The sequence below is a fragment of the Lepisosteus oculatus genome, chromosome 11, assembly GCF_040954835.1.
Source record: "Lepisosteus oculatus isolate fLepOcu1 chromosome 11, fLepOcu1.hap2, whole genome shotgun sequence".
NCBI lineage: Eukaryota > Metazoa > Chordata > Actinopteri > Semionotiformes > Lepisosteidae > Lepisosteus > Lepisosteus oculatus.
Window position 1 is genome coordinate 28,121,691 of NC_090706.1, and position 25,884 is coordinate 28,147,574.

The 25,884-nt window shown below is 43.7% G+C and overlaps 1 protein-coding gene across 11 annotated transcripts in view; it reads right to left on the minus strand.

Moving 5' to 3' along the window:
• clint1a (clathrin interactor 1a) overlaps positions 1–7,214 on the minus strand; it is a 55,513-nt gene extending 48,299 nt beyond the window's left edge. For 5 of the 11 annotated variants that reach the window (XR_011191166.1, XM_069195983.1, XM_069195981.1 and 2 more), the window contains exon 1: positions 7,006–7,210. Coding sequence is in view for 7 of the 11 variants with exons in the window: in XM_069195983.1 (XP_069052084.1) it covers positions 7,006–7,046 (41 nt within the window). In the remaining 4 variants the exon portion in view is untranslated. Of the gene's footprint in view, positions 1–7,005 lie in introns of all 11 variants that reach the window. The other 6 variants (XR_011191165.1, XR_011191164.1, XR_011191163.1 and 3 more) reach the window with 3 other exon arrangements.
• Between the last annotated feature and the right edge of the window lie 18,670 nt (positions 7,215–25,884).

The window sequence follows — 25,884 nt, forward strand, 5'->3', positions numbered from 1 at the left end:
CCTCAGAGCTCCACCTTGCAGGGAAGGCAGCTCAGGAGAAAAAAAAAGATCGCTTTCGGACTGGCTACAAATAAAGCAGTGCAGAAATCACTCTCTGCTGTACGTGTGCTGTATAACCAGTCAATCCAGAACTTAAGAGGGGATCCTTATGTCCCGAGATCATAACCGCAGGGCGCAGACCAGGAGAGCTTCATTACAATCTCAAACAAACACCTTACACAACCCAGCTCAACACCAGACCTCTGGGATTATACATCTGTTCACAGAGCGAGAATTCACCCAAAGCGAGGGCTTAAACCTGAGCTCTTAGGAGGAATAAGAGAACAAGCAAAATGAAAAGTGAAACACTGTGATTTTTCCCTTCTTTATATTTAAGAAATTATGTTCTTTACCATCCTAAAGAAAGCATTTACTGAAAATCAGAAGGCATGAATGTTTTTTTTTTCTTAATAGCTAGCTTCTGCTCCATGGAAACAAGGGGAATCTAGCTGTGACATTTTTCCTTTTTCTGAGGTGATTCCCCTCCCAAGCTCTCCTGGCCACACAGGGTAGGATCTAGGAATCCTGCTTACTAGGAAGCACTGAAGCGCCAAGCTGATACTGGAGAGGTTTGCTGGGAAGTAAGACTCATAACTCAATTGGCGAGCTTTCGCAAATTCATCTCTCAAATCGAGTTATACCCCAGAACCGATGCACAAATCAAGAGACACTGCTGGGATAACGGCCAACGAGAGCCAGGAAGAGGGATGGATGCCTTTATTTCTCACATCAAATACATCCTAGTCAAGGTCCTGTCAGTGCTCCTGGGTGCTCTTGCACAGGGGCAACACGAACTGGGACAAATCACAGTTAAGCAGTTTTACCGGTCCTTCAAATTCAAAATGCTATGAGCTCCCTGAACCAGTATGATTCAATCTGAAAAAAGGAAACTTATAAATCAAGTTAACTACTGTAGCTAATTTAAAAGTTAAATTGATCAACTTTTAAATTAATTTGAAAAAATAAGTCAACACAGTGGAGTTCTACTACGTACTGGACGTGACAAATAATCCAAAATCAAAATAAGTCTTTCAAACCCAATGCTGTTACCCAATTCAAACCAAGGCTTACGCAACAAGGGGTGAGCTCTGTCACTGTCGGGCAGTGGCCTACATAATGTGCTGTTGCATTTCGTAACACAGCTGCAGCATTTCTAAAGAATCTCTGTCAAGGTGTGCAGCGTCGTTTCTCAGGAGAGCCCTGCCCCAGAAGCACAATCTGAAAGGCCAAGTCCTGACTTTCAAACAGAAAACAAGGCCCTTTTGTTTGCCCCCCAAATCCCAGGGGAATTTTTCTTGAAAAGAGTAGGGGTGTAACCCCGGCGTCCTGGCCAAATTCCCCATTGGCCCTTACCAATCGTGGCCTCCTAATAATCCCCATCTCTGACTGGCTTCATCACTCTGTTCTCCTCCCCACTGAGAGCTGGTGTGTGGGGAGTGTACTGGTGCACTCTGGCTGCCGTCGCATCATCCAGGTGGGGCTGCACACTGGTAGTGGGGGAGGGGAGTCCCCATGACCTGTAAAACGCTTTGAGTGGAGTGTCCAGGAAAGCGGTATATAAGTGTAAGCAATTATTATTATTATTGTTACCTAGGCAAGACAGCCATACCATGCACAAACACGGATGTTACCGGTGTAAACTCCTTTACAGAAACCTGCCCGCCTTCTGCTTATTCCACTTACAGCACTGAAGCAGGGAAGACACTTTTTAAATGTATCCAACAGGAAGTGGTTAGAACACAGCACACAAAGTGAAATGAGTAAGTGATACATTGGAGACTACTGCCAGCAGTCATGGGGAAGGCTTTCATTGCTTCCTATTACAATCTATTGTTGCCAGTTCTTTCTCCCAGGGCGGGCAAGGGTGGGTTAACAAGTTTATCAGGAACTGCGACACTCTCTGGGACAGGATAAGCAAGAACCTAGAAAATGATCGTTGACAAAATAAACAAACAAAAAAAATTACAGTAATAAAGAAACACCTACAGCCTTTGCGCAATAGAGACTGGACTTTGAAAACACGACCGCGTGAACACAAAAGCAATGATCTCCCCCTTTTTTAGAATCCTGACCAGGATACGTGACCACATTACTCCTATCCTTGAGTCCCTGCACTGGCTTCCTGTCAAATTCCTTGTGGACTTTAAAATCCTCATGCTCACCTATAAGGCTCTGCATGGCTTGGCTCCTCAGTACCTGTCTGAACTATTGTCGCCCTACTCCCCACCTCGCAACCTTCGCTTTTCTAATTCTGGTCTCCTAACTGTCCCCCAAGCCCGTCTACATCGAATGGGTGACAGGACCTTTCTTCTGTTCTGCTCCCAAGCTCTGGAACTCTCTGCCCAAGGATATAAGAGAGTCACCTTTTCTAAACTCCTTCAAATCCAGACTCAAAACCCTCTTCTTCAGAAGAGCCTTTACTGCACTGGTTCCAATCTTTACCCCTCTGCCTTTCTTAGTACCACCTTCCACGGTCTCCTCTATGTATTGTAATTGTGTCTTATCTTGTGAATTCTTTTTATTTATTGTTGTTGTCATTCTGTAAAGCGCTTTGAGAAGCCACCTTTAAAGGCGCTATATAAAATAACGTTTTTTTATGATTATTATTTTACAGCAACAAGACTGGGTCATGTCTGCTGCTCCCATCCTCCCACCTCACCCCAAGCTCATCAAAGGCAAAACAAAGAATTGTGCTACAGCACAGCAGATCTGGGGACAAAGGCCAGTTAATCACCACCTTTAAACCACATCTAAGAAAGCCACAAAGTCATCAAGACAGTACTGTATGAAAAGGCTATTCAACAGAAGTGCTCATCTGTGAGGTTCGCTTTATAATACAGTGAAAGTAGGCAAACAGACAGAGCCGTCCTTCCTCCACAAGCAGAATACAGAACCACAATAAGGAGACGAAAAACCCTGTACATTTCAGGCATGACTCAGACTCTCTCCACCGTTCCAAGGTCGCTGTCTGTCTCTGACTTTGGTCTCAATGCAAGTGTCGGCAGTGGCCGGTTTTCAAATGCAAAAATTAAAAATGACTGAAGCTACAATTCCACCGTGCCCCGCACCCCCCCACCCCAACCCTCAGCTGGGCTCAGTGACAGCCTGCCTGCTTTGATCTGCAGCAGAAAAGAAAAACGTGAGATGGTCTGAGGGACGAAGACGGCCTTCTTTCCACCCGAGTTGTGTCTGCCTTGATGCAGGTCTGATGTGATACCGCTCCAGAGAAAAGATGAAAACACACTTCTAGAAAGCATGGCTACCGAGGCAAGCTAGCTAAGGATCTTACAGTGTCCACAAAGTGGTTTATACAAGAACGCACTCCGTAATATTCCCTTCCTTACAGTACCTGGGGAATTCTGCAGTTCCCCAGATGGCTTGATTTGGAGAACAGAGTAGGTAAAACTCTACACTCGACAAATACGCCGCTGTCTGGGCTTTAAAATCATATGCAACTGAATGATTCAGAAATGATTCTGTCGAAATCTCGCCGAATTCCCCGGGGAGTTTGTTCAGCCGAAGGAGGAAGAGACTGACAGAAGCGGAGGACACAAGGACAGGGCCGAGGACAGCCCCGCCGTGGCAGTGGAATTCCCACTGACTGCCCAGCGGGACAGAAGACTTGCAGTGTCACAGGTCCACAAGGGCCCCTGCGGAAGAGAGATTCCAGAGAGAGTGAGGGAGAAGAGGGGAAGCCCACAGCTGGTAAACCACCCCCCACCCCTCGCTTTTACCTGTATTGGCTATTGTGCGCAATAGGACAGCAAGGAGAAAGACAGCTCGATCAAGTTAAAAAACACTAATCGTGTGAACAGTGATGTCAAAGTAACACTTTGGAAAATGAGTCCAAAAAAAGTTCCGAGAGGCCTAACAGCACTTGCAGTGGCAAAACCTTCAAAAAATATTTAAAACCGCAAAAACTATTTTCATGACCCCGATAGAAATCTTTTATCAGAAATCCCCTCTTTCTGCTATTTTGTTTTGCAGTCATAAACTTAAAAAAAAAGTTACAATCCCTCTACTATTGACAAGATTCAACAGGAGATACCTGAAGTTTTCCCATAATCACGTTTATAGCTTGCTGGGGTGTAAAATCAGGATTACCAAAAAGGTACGCTTAGAACAGGAAAGAACACATAGCATGGAAGTGGTTTTGAAGATGCAGTTACATTGTCCCTACTCTCTTTAGAATGAGGTCTGGACATCCGGCAATACCAATCACAAGTCTCTTATGGTTCTTGTAATTATCTCTGGCTTTCATGCAAAATGCACAGGACAAATAGTAGAAAATAGGCTGTCAAAGTCTGCCTATTTGCGCTACCTGTGTTCTACAAAAAAAGGGAGACCCCCAACCCTCTCTGTCTCAGCTCAACCATTGTGCGTGCCATTTAGCTAAATGCAGCTCTGAGCATACTTACACAAGACATTCTGATTCACAGAGAGACTTCCTTTTGGGTTTTTTTATTCTCACAAAGATCAACCTTAAATAATCTAATCTGAAACAGACAAATCTCTGTAAATGACACTTTGGTGTTCTTCCTGTTTAGCAGGAGCTGTGTGACCTATTTAAAAAAGTAATGTATTCAGCAATCTAGTTTGAAGGACATTCCAACTTTTATTGCAGAATAAGAAGCGACAGTATCTGTAACAGGCCTGACAGCTAATGGGAGTTTTAAGGGAACATAAGACCATTTTACTTAAGTTTAACCTTCAATGCTCTTCAGGTAAATGAATGAAACTCCTGCTGCAATGCACAGGTTTTACAAACTTCAGCCTCTATTGCCAGTACCGATGAAACAGTAAAGTAGCATAAAGTAATTCAGTACTTAACATCATAAGCCTGCCTATAGCATGCAAAGTCACTCAAAATAAGGTAAAACTCTTGAAATAAACACCAATCACTGGGTAGCTTATTAAAACTGAAAGTGCAATGCAACAAAAAATCTTATCGGTTTTCCCACAATGACATTATACACTATAACAGTGACGGTAAACAGTGCAGTGACGCACTCCCAGACCTAAATATTTAAATGAGTAAGAACCCAGATTAGTTTTTCCAAGAGTATCTGCTGCAATGGTTTAATGTTCCGGAAATTGAACAAAATGAGAAAGAGGTTTCATTTAAAACATTTTAAGAGAAAGTCACAAAGTTCACAATGATGAGCTTTTCCAATGACCTCTCCCCTCCCTAAAGTCCTCGTTATGTGTGGCGGCCGACTGTGTATTAATTTTAAGAAGGAATTAAGACTGAATCCATATGCAGAGTAGGATCCATGGGTTAACCTACTGCATTCAGCTTTAAAATGCAGAACTGATGATTGTCACAATAATCCAGGCATTTTCTGCATGCGCATGAGTCAGTGTAGCTCTCTCGGAGTCAGATAAAAGGGTCTTTCCTTTGTCTTACTTGGCTGGCTCTTCCCCTATGTATTAGAAGACATGCACTTTGTGTTACTAAACTGGAGTGCGCTTGCCATCTTACAGAATGAGAAACCTGTGTCCAACAGTGGAATTTTCTTTCTTGTGAAAAGGCAGTACTGTTAGGTACAGCAGCAGAGTTTGGGGACAACAGCTCTACCACCCTTAACAGAAGTAATGGGAATCCTGGCTAGAGACAGGCAAACGTTGCAGTGACAGGTAAAAAGCTCTGAAGTAACAATGCTTTTAAACGGAGAAGCCCTCTTGGATTAAATATCACTGAAAGTTACAGACAACAAAAGCGCCTAATGCTTCTATTGCTCTATCTTTGTTCTAGAACAGACGTGCCTTCAGTTTCAGCCCCCAAATGATCAAGTTTCCCAAAGTTCCTGCATACGAAATGAAAGGCTCACTGGTCATTTAAAAATGCTCAGCATGTAAGATAAAATTTAAAAAAAAACTTTCGGACTAGTAGCTTTTAAAAGCCAACATGTTTATGTTTAATCACCTTTTCTTTACCTATTTTATTCAGTGCTTTATGAAAAAAACAAATCCCAAACACCTAATGTATATTAAATAAATCTAGCTGGGTTTTCACTCTGTTTCTCATCATGGTGTCTCAATGTATTGCATGCTGCTATCGTAGTGTCCATAGAAAAAGACCAGTGCCCATGTCACCATTGTATTAATTGTATTTCTGACAACACGAAAGACTTTCTGAATACGTATTTTCTTATACTGTCTGTACGAAGACGTTTATCAATATTGTTCACACGAGCCTGTAAACGTTGTCTAGCTCATAATACCCCCGAAGGAGGAAGTGGCAGTAAAACCCCATCTTTCCTGACACTTAAAAAAGTCAGGTGTAGATCTATTGAGGTCTCTACCATCGTCTGCCTTATTCTTCTTAATAGAAGTGGACTCTCCGTTGCAAAATAATTTTACAGTTCGGTTTCTGACATTACAACCCACATCGGAAGAGACAAAACACATCACATTTAAGGATCAGACACCGAGAAATTAACATTTTTACACCGGATGATTAGGTCGTAGCGTCGTGTTTATCGGGTCATGTACACAGGAAAAGGAAGAACAGAAAGCAGTTTGACAGTTTTTGAAAGCCAGGGCCTAGTTTTTAGCAAATCTGTGAAAGAATGAGGAATGACAGGGAAAGATTTTCGGAATCTGATGTGGCTTTTTTTAAACCAGAAAAGGCGGAAGAACAGGCTAGCTAATGATCCGGGCTCTCGGCAACCCTGGAAGCCATCAGCAGGAGAGTTGATTTACTTTTAGAGAGTGTAGGGGCACGTCTGTGAAGGGATAGCGTGAATGGGGAGGAAAAAAAAGAAGCAGGCAGAGAGGAATCGGACATGGCTTGAATTTCCGTGCTTTGAGTCGAAAGAGCAGAGGAAGCCATGATGGGTCAGTATCAGCTGAGAACACGGCGTGACGTCACCGGCTTCATACGTGTCTCTCTCGAACAGGTACAAACCGGGGCCTCACAACAACAAGAAAACACTTCGTCTGGAAAATGTCAAGAATACTCACGCTTTATCCACCAACTCCCTGACTTTCCACATATTCAGCATCTCGGCTCTCTAAGGGGGGCTCTCCGCCTCAGTAACCCGGTGTCCAGTCCGTTTAAACCCGCCGATGGACTCGGATTTCTGTCACCGATACCAAAACCCCCAACTGCCTTAAACTCTCCGGCTCTCACAGCGGCAGCAGGGCCGGGCAGGTTACTACGGAGACGTCCTTGAAACGTCACAGACACGCACAGAGGAGCGCAGCGCAAGCCGATTACGGGTTGTAGTCGTGGTGCATGCCGGGGTTTGTAGTTCTGTTGGGGGGAAAATCCAGCGAAAGTGTTTTTTCCCGTTAAACAATCCTCTTTGGGCACATTTCTTGTTGCATCTTTTGATACTACTCTCCTTTTCATTAAACATAATTATTGGTGATTTTAGGATTACTGCACAGTTCTCATGCATTTAAACTGAGAGAATATACAATAAATCCAAAAAATGTGGTGAAACGAGAAGATTTTTTCAGAAAGAAATACTTTTTTTAGGGACCCAAAAGTGTTGTGTGGGGTACCCTGTCAGAGTCCTGAAGACTGTTCAGGATTTGTTTTGTTTTTTTTTTGGATAAAATGAATATGTTTTGCCACCACAAAATTGTTCAGTTTTCCCTTAGTACTCCCACATCGTTTACAGGAGCATTTGCATCAAGCCCTGCGTGATGGTCAAGCCCAGGCTGGCGAGACCTGATGCCTGTTTCTGCTCAGTAATAATTACAACTCCTTACACTTATATAACTTAAACTTTTCTGGACACTCCACTCAAAGCGCTTTACCAATGTGGTGGTGGAGGGGAGTCCAATGCCAATCATGGCCTCCTAATAATCCCCCTCTATGAATTGACTTCATTACTCTGCTCTCCTCCCCACTGATAGCTGGTATGTGGTGAGCGTTCTGGCGCACTATGGCTGCTGTCGCATCATCCAGGTGGGGCTGCACATTGGTGGTGGTGGAGGGGAGTCCCCATTACCTGTAAAGCACTTTGAGTGGAGTGTCCAGAAAAGCGCTATATAAGTGTAAGCAATTTTTATTATTATTATTATTATTATTATAATGTGCAGTCCCCACCTGGATGATGCTCCAGAACTCTCACCACACACCAGCTCTCAGTGGGGAGGAGAACAGAGTGATGAAGCCAGTTCAGAGATGGGGATTATTAAGAGGCCATGATTGGTAAAGGCCAGGGGGAAATTTGGCCAGGACACCCCTACACTTTTCAAGAAACACCCTGGGATTTCTTAATGAGAGTCAGGACCGTTGTTTTAAATCTCATCTGAAAGACTTAAAGACTTTTTTTTTTTACAGTATAGCATCCCCATCACTATACTGGGGCATTAGGACCCACAGAGACTGCAGGGTGAGCGCCCCCTACTGGCCCCACTAACACCTCTTCCAGCAGCAGCCTTAGCTTTCCAAGGAGGTCTCCCATCCCAGTACTGACCAGGCTCACACCTGCTGGGCATTAGTGGGATGTCATTTGGGAGTTGCAGGGTGATACAGCCGCTGGCTGCTTGGTTGCTGTTGTATAATCTCTAATCAGAGTGGGTCATATGTTTGTACTACCACTGCGAGTCAACATAGAAGTGTAATACATTAACATTCCAGTAATTGGAAAAATATGGTGGCTCAGAGTTAAATAAAATCACAAAGGAAAATTCAATTCACTTTTTATGGAGTAATAGATGGGTGCTTGCTGGCATGGAACAGAGGTTAATGTTCTGGACGGGTTGTAGGTTAAAATCTCACGGGAGATACTTATTGTACCTTTAAGCAAAGCATTTCACCTGAATCATTCCATGGCAGAAACGGTACATATCCGCTCACTTGTTTTCTAACCACTTCATCCAATAGCGGGGCGCGGGGGAGCTGGAGTTCTCTGTAGATAAAGGTGTCGGCCAAATAAATTTGCGGTAGATCAACAAGCAGACAAGGACATTGGGAAACTTACAAACTAGTTTCGCCGCCGGGTGGGGCACATCAGTTCAGACATGCCTTGATTACTGTACTTTAAACCTGGTCTGTACAGTAGTTCCTACTGCCTCGTGGTCCCGGGCACTCGTGCGACACATTGTGCCACAACTTCCTAGGCCGTCTCTCATTACGGAACAAAAAAAGGTTTATTCCCTGATAAGAGACGAAAAGAAACACAGCGTTTCGGCTGTGGAGCCTTCTTCGGGTGTCTCACCGAAGCCGAAAAAGCCAAAACGTTGTGTTTCTTTTTTTCTCCTTTCAGCATGGTATAACCTTTACTTGATCCTTTGCAGCTTACGCATGCTGACGCGTCTACACATCTGAACCGTTTCTCATTACTGTGTGCGGGATGCGCCAATGTAACACCTCCACCTGCGATATCTTGTGAAAGATGCAAGCAGTTTTTGAAAACTCTGTTGCATGTACAGTATGTATGATCCCCGTTTCTAAAAGGACACGCCTGTGGCATTTTATCCCAGTTTAAACAATCACCCCGTCATAATGTTTAATGCAAGAAAAATTAAGATCGTGTTTGGTGTCGTTTTTGCTAGTTTATGCGGCACATTCAAACTGACCTGCTTCTACACAGTCCTCTGTTAGAGCAGACCTTACATCTGCCACTACAGCAATTCGTGTCGCTAGGGCACCATGACTGTACTGCTGTACTTTACGGCCAAAATGCTTGGCGTGTTGAAATACCTAGACCACTTTTTTTAAATTGTCCAACAGGAAACATTTGCTGACGAATACAGTTCGTACAACTCAAACAAAATAAACGGATATGAAATAAAAAAAAATAAAAAAATAAAAAAAATCAATAAACAAATTCAACATCAGAAAATAATTGTGTGACTTCGATGTTGATGGTCTCACTTCTCGGCAGAGGCAGTAGTTCAGTTGCCTGATGTACGCTCTCCTGAGACTTACTTAAGTGAAAAAGTGCCGCACGTTTCCTTATAATGCCCTCCTTTCAGGACGCTGAAGTCAAACTAAAATTAGGAGACAAAGAAACAAAACCAAACAAAAAAAAAGACACGCACACAAAAAACCACGGGCTCAAGTGTCTTTCAAAAATCAATCACAGCAGCCAAACACGTCCTGCCCTTCGGAAGATGTTCATAATAGCACACTTTGTCATCGCCAATAAATCACACGTGTTTCAAAGCGGAGTGGCAGCATCTGCGCTGGATGTCAGGGGGGACGGGGGTCCGTCAGCTCAGATTCCCGGTCCATTTCTCACCAGCTCCAGCGCGCTCAGAAAAACACGGCGCGGATCTCGCAGGGAGCACGTGATACACCCCGAGGGGAAACCCGCAGCGCCCGGCGAAAACAGGCGAGCCCAGAAATAAATGAATAAATAAAAAATCGTAATAAACAGGAGAGCAAAAACGACAAAAAAAGGACAATGTGAGTGAGTGTATACCATGACAAGAGACAGCACTTACAGTCACCCACTGCACTACACTCAAGGGAGACAACTCAATTATAGTTGCACGTCCAATGAACTAGCCATGGATAAAGAGGGCGCTGACAAGGTGAGATGGAGGGGGGGCACCATTTGGTTATCAGATCCTTCAGAAACGATTTGGCTTGTATGCTACTTCAGCGATGACAGTGATTGACGTGCACTCCCGTACAAAACTGTTCCCGGTTTCCAATAAAGTATTCAGAAGTGCTGAGACGCCAAGAGGGTTTTTAAGTAGTAAACGATGTCTTTCAAATACACTTAGTCAACAGAGCGCTGAACACCGCTAAGACACACAAGCTGAAGGTGAGCTCCTCCCAGGCAGTCCCAGAGACCGACGGGACTCTTCTCAGGTAACTGATTCACAGGAGCTGATCCTGCTTGCTTTTGGAAAGGAAACGTTTGATCTAGCCGAAATCAAATCAAGTGTGACTCGCAAAATCAGGCTATCAAAAGATTTTTCATATGTCTGACACGGTATATATATATATTGTAATGAAATGCAATAAGAACGAAAATATTTTGGTGGATTGATGTGTCCTGTATTAATAAAAAAAACTACAGGCATGGTGACAGAAAGGAAATTAAATTCTAAAACTTGTCATACTGCGAGATACGTGCTCTTCATGAGTCTGTAAAAACGTGTCAAGGAAATTTGCATCTTCTGTGTTCGGTTTTTAATTGACATTGACTACCATAGGACTACCATAAAGGATGATCCTTTTTTTTCTGACTCAGGATGAAGACCCATATCTAAAGATAAAGAAAACAGTAGCAAAGTTCAGATTTCTTTGAAAAAGGTCAAGTCTGGGTTTAAAGGGAAATTGGCACCGGGAATGTTTTGACATAGAAAAGCTTTAAATGGTTAAAGCACTTTTAAAGTGCTGATCTGTTCACCAAACGAATGTTTATCAGGACTTCCAGCTCCCTGATTTGACATTCAAGCTGTCCCTAATATCAGCAGTCCCTAATATCAACAGTCCTGAATAACAACAGTCCATAAAAACAACAATCCTTAATATCAATCCTTTTTTAAAAACTTTTACTGCACTCCTCACTGACTGACTTACTCTATTGTATTGTGTATCATTGTATAATTTTGTTACACTGTTGACTGTGTTGACTGTGCCAAGCTGCTGTTGCACGGCAATTTCCCTCACGGGATCAATAAAGTATCTATCAACAGTCCTTAATAACAATAGTCTTTATTAACAACAGTACTTAATAACAACAGCTCTTAAAAACAGTCCTTTATAACAACAGCCCTTAATAATAATATAATAATAATAACAGTCCTTGATAACAATGATCCTGAATAACAACAATCTTTAATAACAGGAGCCCTCAATAACAGCAGTCCTTGATGACAACAGGTTTTAATAACAACAGTCCTTAATATCAGCAGTCCTGAACAACACCAGCCTTTGATAACAAGAGTCTTCATTAACAACAGTACTTAATAACAACAGCCCTTAAAAAGCACACTCCTCGATAACAATAGCCCTGAATGACAAGTCTTTAAATAAAACTGTCCTCAATAACAACAGTCTTTAATAACAGGACTTATCAACACTCCTCAAAATCAAAAGTCCTTCATGACAACAGCCTTTAAGAACAACAGTCCTTAACATCAAGAGCCCTCCTCACTAACAATAGTCCTGAACATCAGCAGTCTGACTAAGAGGAAACTGCTCTCAAACAAAAACAAGAAACCATGACATTTGTATCACATACTACTGTATCAGCTGGGTCTGCTATTATCTTCTGCGATGCCCCTGAGACACCAATTGTTGCTTTTTGTGAGGTTATGTACCTTGACCTTCTTCTGAGGTAATGGCCTGGTCTGCTACTACTTTACAGTCCTGAGGAATGAACAGACCAAAATCAAAAGTCTGCTTTTCCTCGGGTCATTTCCACCATGATTGGACAAGACGAGGCACTGCTGTAGAATATATTGTTCCATTCTGCAATAGGTTGGTAGGGTGCATATATACACTTAGATGTAATTGATTAAAAAAATGTCCTTTTAAACAATATTTCTTTTCTGAATGTTAAGTCAGAGAGAATAATTGAATCATTCAGATGAAGAACCATGTCAGTGCTCTTTATACCGTTTTTATTTTATCTTATTCTGACAAATACCCTAGGGGTTAAGACTCCACACTTTTACAACGGAGTCAACAACAATTAAATACCAGTCAAACATAAACGTAGAATTATGGTTCATTGAATGATCTCTTTCACCGTCACATGGGCCTAGTTTAATTTCTAAGAATTTCTATTCCCCGTCACCTGATGTTTTTATTTAAATAGGAAACGCACGCAGCGATCTTATCATATCTCAACAGCTAAACAAAATTGGGCCCGGGTCAACACCTGGAACTGAGGAACTCTTAATGAAGAGAAGAGGTTCCTGTTGTAAGCGGCCTCAATTCAGTCCGTGAAGAAAGAGCATTTCTCCAGCCGGTCCACCCTTATGAGGTGAAACTTTGAGGTGAAACACACTGTGTAATTGCAATTAATCCTTATGTACATTCTATTCTTTCTGTCAAAATAGGTCCGCATTTTCTCTGATATTCCTGCTTTGACTGAATCAGTAAGGGTCGCAGTTGAATTCCTGTTGTTGCAGCGAGAGCGCAGGCTAACGTGCAGTACGCTGATCAGACAGTCTACTACCTTAAACGTCTTCACTGTCATAAACATCTGCTCTGTGCCTGCTTGTGTCGCAGTATCTTTGACAAAATATCAAAATATTACATTTCCAAAGAGAAATAACCACACAAAAAAAAGACCTGAAATGAAGTAGCAGGCACACACAAGTGACAGCGACTTGAGATCTCGAGCGACACTCTTCTGCCGAAGGCTGTTTCACTATCGCCCTCTACAGGGAAGAAGTGGTACCTGCAGAAACCGCACGGACTGGATGCGGGAACTCCGCTCCAAGCTGCTGCAGAGGTTACATTGTCAGTGGGTAGCATCTTTAATGCAGGTCCTCTTAGACTTGGTTTCCTATCTGTCTCAGAACATCGTATTCAATTCAAGTTTTAGGTCTCATTGCTAGCTTTCTCTCTTGTGGGGCAAATAAATTAAGAATCCGATTCTGTCCTGTTACACTGTAACTAGTTCTACAGCAATTTGGCTTTTCCGACCTAAACACAAACAAATCCTCACTACAACAAAAATGTAACCGATTTTCCTTTTTTTTGGCATATTATGTGTTGCGTTTTGTTGTGTTCCTGATCAAAAGAGATAAAGAAATTGCTATCTACATCGACATCAAAGACTGAAAAGAAACATCGAAACATATTGCCCTCAAAGTCTCACTAGCGTTGCCTCTAGTATAAATATTACATCATATTACATTTGTTCTTCAAAATAAGCAATGTAAATTAATAAAAAAGCGGTTGATTTTTAGTTGTTATGGATTCACTATGACAACCAAAATCCACAACCGTAGTTATGGTGGAAAACCTATTTCTTCAACTTCCCTTCAACTCGTTTTTGTTCTTTGCCCTGCTGCCTAACAGGAGTGTGAGTTCTGTAGCTAGTCAGCCGCATGGAGAAGCGGTCAAGACTCCAGACTTGTGCCTGGAAGGCTGTGAGCTCCAATCCCCAGTGAGGGCACTGTAATTTTACCCTTGAGTAAAAGACAGGTACTGAACCGTGATTGCGCCAGGAAAAAAACAAACAAACAAACAAAACAGTAGTAACGACAGATACAATCGCAAGGTGATTTGGCTCGATAAATGAATTCTTTAGCAGTGCACGGCAGCGCGCTCACCAGGGACTTGGGGGAGCAGGTTTACAGACTCGAGTTTCGCTTCTTCCTTCAGCACAGTGTCAGTTACCAGTGGTGTCAACAGGGGGAGCTGTGAGCCTGCGTAACTCCCGCTTGCATTTCAGGTTTAGTAGGTGAAGCCTTTGCACTGTTCAGGATCATTCCGTCTTCCTCTCCTTTAGTCTTCCTTTGCGGAAGCCTGCTTTTGAATAGTTGCTCTGTATTTTACATGTTTAGCCTCACGCATGCTGAGCATTTATTTCGCTTTACCACGCCCTCCCACAGTTTATTCCATGTTTATACCTTCTCTCCTTTGTTCCACATGCCTTACCGTAACTCCACTATGCTTCCTGATACTCTGGTTCTACAGTGATGTGCCAGAGTTAGCACTCAGAGGGGCTTCCGTGCTCTGTCTTCACTCGGGCATTGCTTAGTATTGCTTGAGACAGTCCAGCCCCACAATACAGGTGGGGGAATGATGAAACAGTGAGAGACTACAGCACAGCGCAGCACGGAGGATAACACACAGACACCGCCATTTAATAATAATAATAATAATAATAATGTTCCTTTGTTAGCCCTATACAATTTCTTGCATTAGGAATTCATCTTTTCGCATACCCCAGCTTTTCTCCATGGAGACACAGACACGCTTGGGGTCAGAGCGCAGGGTCTGCCATTGTATGGCACCCCTGGAGCAGTTAGGGTTAAGGGCCTTGCTCAGGGGCCCAACGGAGTAGGATTCCTCTGCCGGCCACGGGATTTGAACCGACAACCTTCCAGTCACAGGCGTAGATCCTTAGCCACAGAGCCACCGCTCCGCCCCAAGTTAATTTGCCATTGCAGTTAATTGACTCTGGTTGCTACACCCAAAGGTGTTGTCTAGCTATGGTCAGAGGGCTGAACTATAACTGCAACTGGACCTGGTCAGGGCTGGGATGGGAGACCTCCAGGTGCTGCTGGTCGACCAGTAGGTGACGCTCTTTTCCAATCCAGTGCCCCAGTATGGTTGATCAGGGACATCGTGGTGTAGCAGCAGCAGATCCCTCAGATAAGATATTAAACCGACGTCCTGACTACATGGTCATTAGAGATTCCATGACACTGTTTATAAGAGTAGGGGTGCTAACCCCAGTCCGGTGAATAAAGACTTGCTTTGAGAAGTAGCATGGTTCCGTATACAGCATGTGACGCTCATTGCGATCCCTTGACATGAAACATAGGGAATCGAAGCTCACGTTTGTTTTTTACCTTTTAAATCTAAGGGATTTACTCACCATTTTTTTATTTCTTCTTCGCGCTATCCGCAAAAATAAACCCGAGTTGTGCAGCAGAGTCCCAATGGGAATTCAGTCCCATGGAATTTCTCCGCTGTCGCTGTCCGTTCGTCAGTATTTCCACCGCGGATTTGATATCTTTTTTTTGTTTGTTTTAAAGCGTCTCTGCCGATTCACTTTGCAACTTTATTTTTTGTTGTTGCAGCGCTGTGAAGCTGCAGGCAGGGGGTGAGGAGATGTAGGACATGTGGGTGGTTATCTCGCTTGGGAAAAGGACCTTTCAGTCTGATTATGGTTTGTTCCCGGCCAACAATAACATCCTTAAATAAAACGGCACCGAAAGAGGAACCTGGGGCCAGTTGTGTGATTGCGGACCTGAGAACTGAGCCGTGGGCACGGAGCTGAAGGGCAGTAAAATTAAGGCTAATATTCCAAACAAAGCACATTGTTTTCTAATAGCATTGTAAAAATAACCAGCCCTGCATCGTTTCTCCAAATTGGAAACACATGCGGGGAGGGAATAATAATACATTCTAATGTTGTTTTTTTTTGTTCTGTGAAGAAAATTGGAACTCGTCCCTGACCGCAAATGATGATCTGACCGCATTTGTCATGGGAAATTCATCTGGATAAACAGGGTCACTCCATTAGCAGACACGGAAACTGGAAATTTATTCACTTTTGTCCGGGTTTTTTCTCAGCTCTCTATCAGTCTCCAGTCTCCCCCTTACCAAGTGAAGGAAACCCCCCAGAACGTGTGTGACTCGTTATTCCCGCGGAAGCAGAACGATCAGGAAGGTGTGCTCCTCCACGTTGCCTGGCAGGTGTTGGGAACTGTCCAGGAAGTCGCTAGACTCCCTTGTTATTCGCAAGCAAATCACAGACTTCGATGTCCGATGCACAGACTCAAGTGGTAGCTCAAACAGAACTGGGGCACTTGGGTTAGAAATAAAAACGAGAAGGGTGATACGGGGAAAACGGGTTGAGGGGTGTTGTGGCAGTTAGTGCTTCTTCCTTGTGGCTTTGGAGTGCTGGGTTTCTCGCAAGCGTGGACTGGGGAACCTTCTGTGCGGAGCGTGCATGTTCTCCTCTGTTCTCCTGTGGGTCGTCTGGTTTCTTCTCACCTCCCACGGGTGGCTGTCTTGTAGGTTAACTGACGTCTCCACCAATTAATTGTCCCAGTGTGTGCGTGCGTGCTCAGCACTGATCCATCTTGGGTGTAGCCCGACACTTTTGGGAGAGACGGTGGGCTGCCATGGTCTATTTATAATACATGGTCGGACAGAGAAGGAGAGAACAGAGAAGGAAGAAATTGGCCCTGGAGACAGCACACCTCTGCATAACCCCTAACTCTGGGAAGACTTCTTATATTCCAGCCACTTGAGGTTAAATATCCTCAGCCAAGATATTTGTGACAAGCTCTCCTCTCACTGTAGAACAAGACCTGAGCTGTGTCCTAGTGCATTTCCCACTGAAACCCACAGCAAACTTCTATATTTAAAACGTGCCTTTGTGAGTCCTGCTTGCTGGTATTTACTGAGGCAGTCTTTTTGCTTTGAAAAGTGCCTTTCTGGGTTCAAGTATAGTTCTTTTGTGTTTTTGTGAAAATAAACACCTTTTTATATAATTAAAGTTCTAATTTTAAAGTAATTTTCATTTCCTGTAAGAATTGGCAGCTCCCCCCTCCCACCACTTCACGCAACTGACATTAGGTGGTATTTTTTGAAGCAATATAAAATCTAAATTTTCTCCAGCTGCCTAGTTTTTTTTAAAAAACAATGTTAAATTGGCCGGAAAAAGAATGTTCCCGCTTTTAAAGAAATGTCACAAAGCCACAAAAAGGAGCAGGGCAGGTCAGGGCCCTGCCTTGAAGTCAATGTCAACTCCCCACAATTTCGTCGCTGCAGTTACATGTCGATCCCCGGTTTCTCTGTCTGTGACATTTGCTCTCCGTGTAAGAACCCTAATCAAACCCTTATTTTATTTGCAGCACAAGTGGGAAGACAAAACATTTGGTGTATTACAAAAAAAAAACATCAAATGAAAACCAAAGGCCGAAGCTCTGCCTTGTGAGAAGCGGTGTCACGCAGCTGTGTCTTGAAGCCACTTGGGGACAAATGGAGGAATTAGGAGCCGACAAGCAGCAGAAGCGACGGCAAGGTTTGCTTCTTCGAGCATTCGAGCTGTAGGCCAGGGAGACGGGTGGGACGGCCTAGAAGAAGTGGACCGAACCAGAAGGCCAGAAGAACGAGCGGAGCCCCACCACTGCAATCCGCTCAGCCCGGTCCCCACGGCAACAGAACTCTCCGGAACGGCTCCACAAGTCTGAAAATTTTATACCAACAGATCTTACTTGTTTCAGCATTAATCGACCTCTGAAAACTTTAAATGTAAGATGTCTCTCTGCCTATGGATTAACTCCACAGTGAATTGAATAACTATACACTATATACAACAGAGGACAACAGATTTACTTCTGAATGGAGGTTAGTTTCCAAATACGTCCCTTATAAAGATCATGTTCTGCACATGGTAAATACCCCAGGTTCCAAGTATCTTGGAGAAGGTGTCACTATTCTACTATATACAGGAAACTCCAGACCAGGGAGGGACCCAGTGGTTTTGCATTTCCATGCAGCCCCACGACACACAGATCAAGGGAGGAGAGAGAAGCTGTACAAGACCAGAGTGGGGTTCAGTCCTCCTGCAGCCCCACAGCACACAGATCAGGGAAGGAGAGAGAAACTGTACAAGACCAGAGTGGGGTTCAGTCCTCCTGCAGCCCCACAGCACACAGATCAGGGGAGGAGAGAGAAACTGCTTCACCAGCTGATTTAAGTGGAGACTTTGGAGAAGACAGGCTGTCCAAGTTTAACGTGGAGTTCACTCATGACACCGAGGTTTACATCTCTACTCTAACAGTGAACTGGGATCTCAGATCTTTAATAACCCAAAGTAGTCAAGACTTCAGTTTAACCTGTCATCCAAAAACACCTCCTGCAGCAGTGTCCGCTGTCACTGTACTGTGGCATAGGTTTGAAAATTCAAACCTAGAGCACAACATGTATGACTGTTTCTGCATCTGTCAGACACGTTGCTGTAAATTGCGACTGTCCCAGGGTCGACATGAAAAGCAGAGCAGCAGGGAATCAAAGACTAATGTATTCACGGATTTCTTAATTTCTATTCATTTTTGTGGAAAAGAAGAGAGTCATAAAACTGCTCAAGCATTTGGAACTTTTTTTCAAATCTATAGCAGACCCCCCCCTTCCCCCCATCGGAAAAAAAAGAAAGACTCAGGCCCATCTCCCTGTTCCCACAGAGAGCAATGAGAAACCGCTGTCAGCTGGTGGTTTTGTTGGTTTCCCTTAGAATTTATTGCAATGCCAAAAATTAATTTGTGGATAACAACAAACACAACATCATGTAAAGTTTCATGTGAAAAATGCAAGAATGTCCTAATTGCTCTGGCAAAGCAACGCAGAGAAAAAAAAAGAGATTTGCCAATAGCAAAAACTTGGGTATATACAGTAAATATATTGCCAAGAGCTAAATCTGGAGTTGGTTTTCCAATAATCTGCACAAAGAACAGGATTGTGAAGGAGGTTTTTCAGTTCAGACCATGTTGAGCAATAGTCAAAGGTTTCTGGAGAGCAAGCGAAGGAGAGAAAATAGTCCTTTTCCCCACATGTGTGGGTTTCCTTTTTCTTCCTGCCTTGTCTTCTCAGTCACCGTGTGGCTCAGACCTGGGGAGTACCTTTCCTTTCTACTTTCTCTCCGTCCCATCTAAATTACACAGATGGTAATACGCACCTCATAAGGAAAGCACAGCCCTTGGCTCTTTATGGCCATTTTAAATGGGTGGTGAAACTCTGTGTCAGGAAGCATCTGGACCAAATATTGAGGTCTGCGTTCATTCTGCAGCTGGGGAACAGGACAGGTTAGCAGGTTGTAACTGAGTTCCTTTCAGCCAAAAACTTCAACGTCTGCCCCCAGTGAGTGGCTGTATGTGCTATGGTATATGTTCACAGACAAACACAGACGTGCCGACAGATACCAACTAATTACGGTGAAATCGTGTTGCGTTTCTCCTGTCCGGGGCACATCGGCTTACTGGGCCAGAACTTACCCCGGTTCCCATGGTGTGAAATAAACAAAAGAACATATGAACCCCCTCACCCAGTCTCTGGACAGGACCCCGGTCCATTGTATGAAATATGCCTCACTCCAGGTACAATATTAGTGACTGCAGTTGGAACTCGAACCCACAACCCACCAGCTTTGAGACCAGAGACCATGCTGCACTGCCCCCACGAACTACTGTGCTACAGACATGACAGTCGGAAAACAGGGTCCACACAGCACCATTCTGTTCTGAATATTTGCCCAGGCAGGGCCAGACATAGTGTTAACTTCTGATATTCCGGAAGGAGAAATCAAGGAACTCATAAGGAAACTGGATGGGATATAGAGTTCTAAAGAGAACATGGTGCACAAGTACATATTGGAGCCTGAAATGACACTGATCAAACATGTGGAAAAAGTATAGAATATATGAGCATATTCTTTCAAAGAGCATTACTGTATATCCTAGATATATTTCTGTACTTGGCTGTAGATGTTGTTCAAAAACCACAGTGTGAGTCATACGAAATAATGAAGCACAGAGGTAGCTACGTCATTCCTGGACGGCAATAGTGCCTTGCCCGACAACTCATGTGAAAAGCATTCCTCAACATTCTGCACACTTTCCTCTGCAAAGCCTTCTGCCACAGCTAAAATCTATCCTTTCTAAGATCTCACTCAGGAAAGGGTCTCTCATAAGGTGGTGAGAATATTTCACTGTTCGTGCCCCCAGACAGAAAACTCTAGCTGCCAGATTTCTGGGGCAACCAAAACAAACTCCTTCCAAAAAAACACATGGGGTGCGGCTAATCAGGAATAACAAACGATTCCTGCAGGAGAACTGTGCTGGAATCCATGAAAAGTCTAGTACTGAAAACTAGCAGGATGTCAAATGTCCTCGTCTCATTTACAATCTTTCCTATTCTGTTGATAGCAACAAGCACGACCTTACACAAAGGGTGGTGGGAGTGTGGAACAAGACACGCATCCATGTTGTTAAAGAAAACAAATGAAAGATGGGATTGTCTGATGAGTCAGCTGGTAGATACCAAAGTGTGAATGGGCTGAATGGCTGAATCCCATTTGAAATCCTTCTGATGTTCTAATGAACATGCAGGAGTGGTGCAGCATCCTTCTTAGTTGTGCAGGAGGGAACACAATACACACTCATTCAGGGGAATGCTTTGCTCATTTGTTTTGTTAGCCATATACAAACGTTGAAATTTGAATGTGTTTTTTTGTTTTTAAAAATAAAATCTGTGCCTCCTTCCTGATGCTACTGTAGGTTATAACAGTTGGAATACAAACGCAGTTCTTAAGACTTATTATTAAGATTAATTATTATTTTTTATCTGTATTTTAAACCCCATGCACTTAAGTTTTGTGCGTGATCACTTCCCTGAGTACAAATATGAGTAACAGCTGAAGAGAGCCTAAAATACCTCTCTGTATTGCCTCAGTAGAAAAAATACACAATTACATTTTCTAAAGTACTTTTTCCCATCAAAAGAACAACTCTTAAGGAAAAATTATTAAAATTAAGAAAATAGCAGAGTGGATTAACATTAAACACCAGAAAGTGTTAGACACTACTGAGACACAGCTGTTGTAGGAAAGTGCTGTCAAGACCCCAGAAAATGTTTCAGGAAACTTTAAGATGATAAAAGTCCTGGGAGAGACAGAGGAGCCATGGGAGACGTCTATCCTCTTGACAGACTGGGAGTAATGCATCACATCTGGGCTTCCTGAGAAACAATCTATCTGGCTAAACACACTGTCAGCATGGTACAGCACAGGAAATCATGATACAACACAGAAAATCACGATACCGCGCAGTACATCATGGTAAAGCAAAGGAAATCAAAATACTGTATAGCACAGGACATCAAGATACAGTACATGAGATCATGGTAATCATGGACATCATGATACAGAAAAACACAGGGAATCATGATAACATGCAGGAAATCATGGTGCAGCACAGGAAATCATGGTACAGGTAAAGAAATCTTGGTGCAGCTCACAAATGCACATTTGTGAGCAGGAAAATCCCAACACAGTGCACGGAATTGCAGGCGCAACAAAATCAAGGTGCAATTGATGACATCATGGTCCTGGGCAGACGACCATGATATATTGCTGTGGAGGATAGGGATGTACAGAGGAAGGGTGCAGAGTAGGGAAAAACACAGACTGTGTGGCAGAATGTAACAGGAACACACATAACTGTTACAGCTCTTACACACATAACAGCTCGGAGACTAAAGCCTGATAATGTAATACATGGTGAACCACACAACGCAGACGGAGAGTCAGAGACGAGCTGGAAAGCACAGGGGACTGTGGCAAAGAAAAGCCAGTGAGCGCGTCCTCGAGCCTGGTGAACAACAGCTTGGAGAATAACGGCAGACCGCAGATCGCCCTGTGAAATCACAGACGAGTGTGGCAACAGATTAGGAAAGCACAGTACAGAAGTGGGGACACACTGACCCATGGTCAACCACTTCCACTCCAATAGGGCCGTCGATTGACACGATGCCCTTTAAAACTATTGTAATGACCGGGGGATTCACACAGAATGAAAGTCGCACACCCCTGATGTGCCGGCAACAACACGTTTATTTCCTCCGCCCTGTTGGTGTTTGACAGAGATTGAAACTCCTGGAAGGTGTAACCCACACACAGGGTAAGGATTCTTGAGGGGTACTTCAGTTTATTGTAGGTTAGTAGGACAAAGCAGCAAACACTGACAACTATTTACAATGGCTCCTCATAAACTCTCTAAAATATGCTTCTTTTTAGTTTATTACTAGTGTTTCCCTACTTTGTAGGCCATAAATATTTCGTAGGCCCTTGGCACTGGGCCCATAGTGCCTAATGGGAAATCCGGCACTGATCCTAGCCCCAGCCAGAGCCCTGATCCTAAAACTAAACCTCTGCTGAGGGGCTGAATAGGAAAACCTGTCAGCTACACATCCACTTCCCTTTCAGAGGAGAGCTTTCAAAGAAGAGGAGGGCGGTTAGTAGCGAACTGATCCGTAGTGTTTCTGAAGGCAGCCAGGGTATCGCCTTCAACAACACGGGTAGGTTTCTTATTTCCACACTCCCACAACCCTTTGCATAAAGAATCACCTCCTGTTTCAATGTACTTAGTAATACAAGTTTATCCTGTGGTTCCTGTTTTACTGTCAATTTCTGGGGGATTTTGAAGACTTTTGTCAGGTTCTCTCGTCGTCTTCTCTGTTCAAGATTAAAGAGACTCGGTTACTCAGGCCTTCAACGCAGCTGTAGCTCTTCTAGAATGCAGAGACCAAAATCTTCCATGTAATTCTAACTTCAACCTCTGTATCTTGCCTGATCCCAGGCACGAGGCTCAGGGCAGGATCTGCTTTTATAGAACTTGTCTCTCTCTAGCTCTACGGATTGCTGGGAGATTTCACAACAAATCAGAGAGGCGCCTCCCGGACAGGCCCGTCTGAGCCGCGGAACGTGGTGGAGAAGCAGCCGCCGCCCCCTCTGCGGGTTTTCAAGTTTCACAACAGTCCAGCGGGATTGCAGCACTGATGATATTCTCCAGGAGTTCTAGGCACAGACAGCCTCAGCCAGTGAATGTTTGTTTTCTGTTTTTGTTATTGGAAAAGATGAAGGGCAGCACAGTGGCAGAGTGGTTTTAATTCCTGGTGCACTGTCTGGGTGGAGTTTGCACGTTCTCCTCGTGTTCACACCCGTTTCCTCCCACAGTCTAAAGGCAGACTGGTAGTTTAATCAGCCTCTGGGAAAACTGGACCTGGTGTGAGTGTGTGCATGCCTGTGTCTGATGGACTGGCTATCCAGGGGGTGTTCTCTGCTTGTGCTTGCTGGGATAGGCCCCAGCTCCCCCATGACTCTGTATTGGATAAATGTTAGAAAATGGATAGATAGGATGATGGAAAACATGTCAACTACACCGATAGGTCTTACTTCCATTCCAGTATCTAAGCTTACAGAGACAATAAATAGAAATCGACTAGGAAGATCGTCATTTGATAACAGTGTTCTAGGGAACAGTCAAGGGTTAAGAAAAGGTCTGTTTTGCTTTAATAATTGCACTGCAATTTCCCTCACGGGATCAATAAAGTATCTATCTAATAAAATAGTAGAGTTCTTTGAACAAGAGATAGCAAAAATGGATTCAACCAGAACATTCACATTTAGATTTTCAGAATGGTTTTGATTGAGTTCCACACAGTAGATTAGTTATTACATTGAAAGAAAAAGCACAGGTTGAGTGTAGCAAAATACAACATCAAGGCCCCATAAGGAGTGAGGCCCATGCCAAACTAGGGATTAGAGTTCAATAAGCACTGTACAGTGATCCATACAATGCACAGAGCCAGAGAGACTCAGAGCACAGGGGTCTGGTGAAGCAAAAGCAGTGATGTGCTGTAAAAGTAAGTAAGTGTGCCTGAGAAGATCAGTGCTTAAAATAGAAGCCCACAGGCATACAGAATAATTCAAGTGTTTTGATTGAGAACTAATGGACTGGAAACAGAGAGTACATATATAGTAAAGTGGTGATGGAGCAAAATGGGAGATCAGTGCCACAGGTACCTGAATTAGAACCACAACCCTTCTTAATTTGTATTCATGTTTGAGATAGTGGTATAAATATCAAACATTATCAAATTAAATAAAATCTCCCGTCTGGGTAAGCACCCAGCGGATGACTCGTAATACCGATAAGTGTTACAAACTGCAGATGTGTAACCAAGACGAGAATTGCCAAGTGGGAAAAAGTTTATGAAAAAGATTTGCAGATTTTTTTGTTGACACATCATTTTCTTCCTCCAGATGATGTGGGAAAGCAAAAAAAAAATCGAAGCAAATGAAATCATCTCTGTGCTGTCACCTCTTTACAAAAAAAAAGTTACTGCTGTTCTGGAATCAATCCAGACAAGAGCAATCAGCCATAATCCTGGAATCAAAGGGATGTCTTGAGTTGACAGGCTAGGGGGACTGAATCTGTTTAGTCCTGATCAAAGAACAGGCCCTGATTCCAGTAAGGTACTGACAAAGGCATCCAGTGGTGTCTGAGATCGATATAATAAACCACAAACCAGAGAATACCAGTGAAAAATGTGAAAACAGCATTTAAAAGTGAGAAGAGGATTGTGGGAGTATGGAACAAGCCACCCAGCTGTGGAAGATGATACCCACGCTTTCTTCAAGATATGGCTGGACGTGATCCCCTGGTCCTGAGATGCTAGCAGCCAAGCCTTTTGGTAGTAACCCTTTTTATGTACCATTTATTTGAAACAATGCAAGGCTTACATGACGCTTGACCTGTATCTGTCCAGTCATTGGTTTTGCAGTGAAGAGGACTTTCTTAGATATGCACGAGGGGCACATTTTGCTAATTGTTTTATGGAAACTGCTGAGTGCAAGTGCCACTCATCTGTGCCGTGATTGCATAGTTCAACCACCAGGTTGTGCTCTGCGCTTTGAAAAAAAGTTAAAAGCCAGTAGAGCTCGCAATTACAAAGTCTGCACAACAGAGTGCACTACCTACATGATACTTTCTCCTCTCAAGTCTCTGTCCCTAAAGAATATGCACTGATGCGATCACTAAACTATTGCTTTATTTAACCTCCTACGTTACGATTCTCATGTAACCTCAGCCGCTTAGATTGTATTATGTCTCGCAATAGGAAGCACAGACGCAGCTTGGATCTTGCTTGCGTTTGTAGTTAGGGATGTGCATGTAGGTGGGGATTCTTTGCACCTTGATCTCTGCAAGGAATGTCGGCAGAGGAGCTTCACAGTACTGCTAGCTGGTGGAACAGAGGTGCATGTATCGCAGCTGGCTGCAGGGCTAGGAACATCCAGCTGCAGGACGGGCCTGTAGGCACTGATGCTGGCCGTAGGACCTAAGTTGAATGCAGAGTAGCCAACTGCTGGGGCTGCAGCTGTAAGCCTCTCCAGTTTGGTCCTTTGAAAGGACGGGAGATGGCCAATCTGAGAAGCCCACTAGTCTGGGAGTATCAGGCCCGGCAGAGAGAAGGGGGTGAGAGGGAAAGTGCCCACACAGCTCTCCCCCATGCCTGGCTAAGCTGAGGGGCCGCTCCCCTTGTTTAAGGGGAAAATGAAACAGGGGGGGTAGGGGAGGAAAAGGGGAAGGGATTGCCTTCAGAGCGCGCAGTGGGAATAACGACCGAGAAGGGAGTGCATCGAATTGAAAAAGGGAACAAATTGTGTG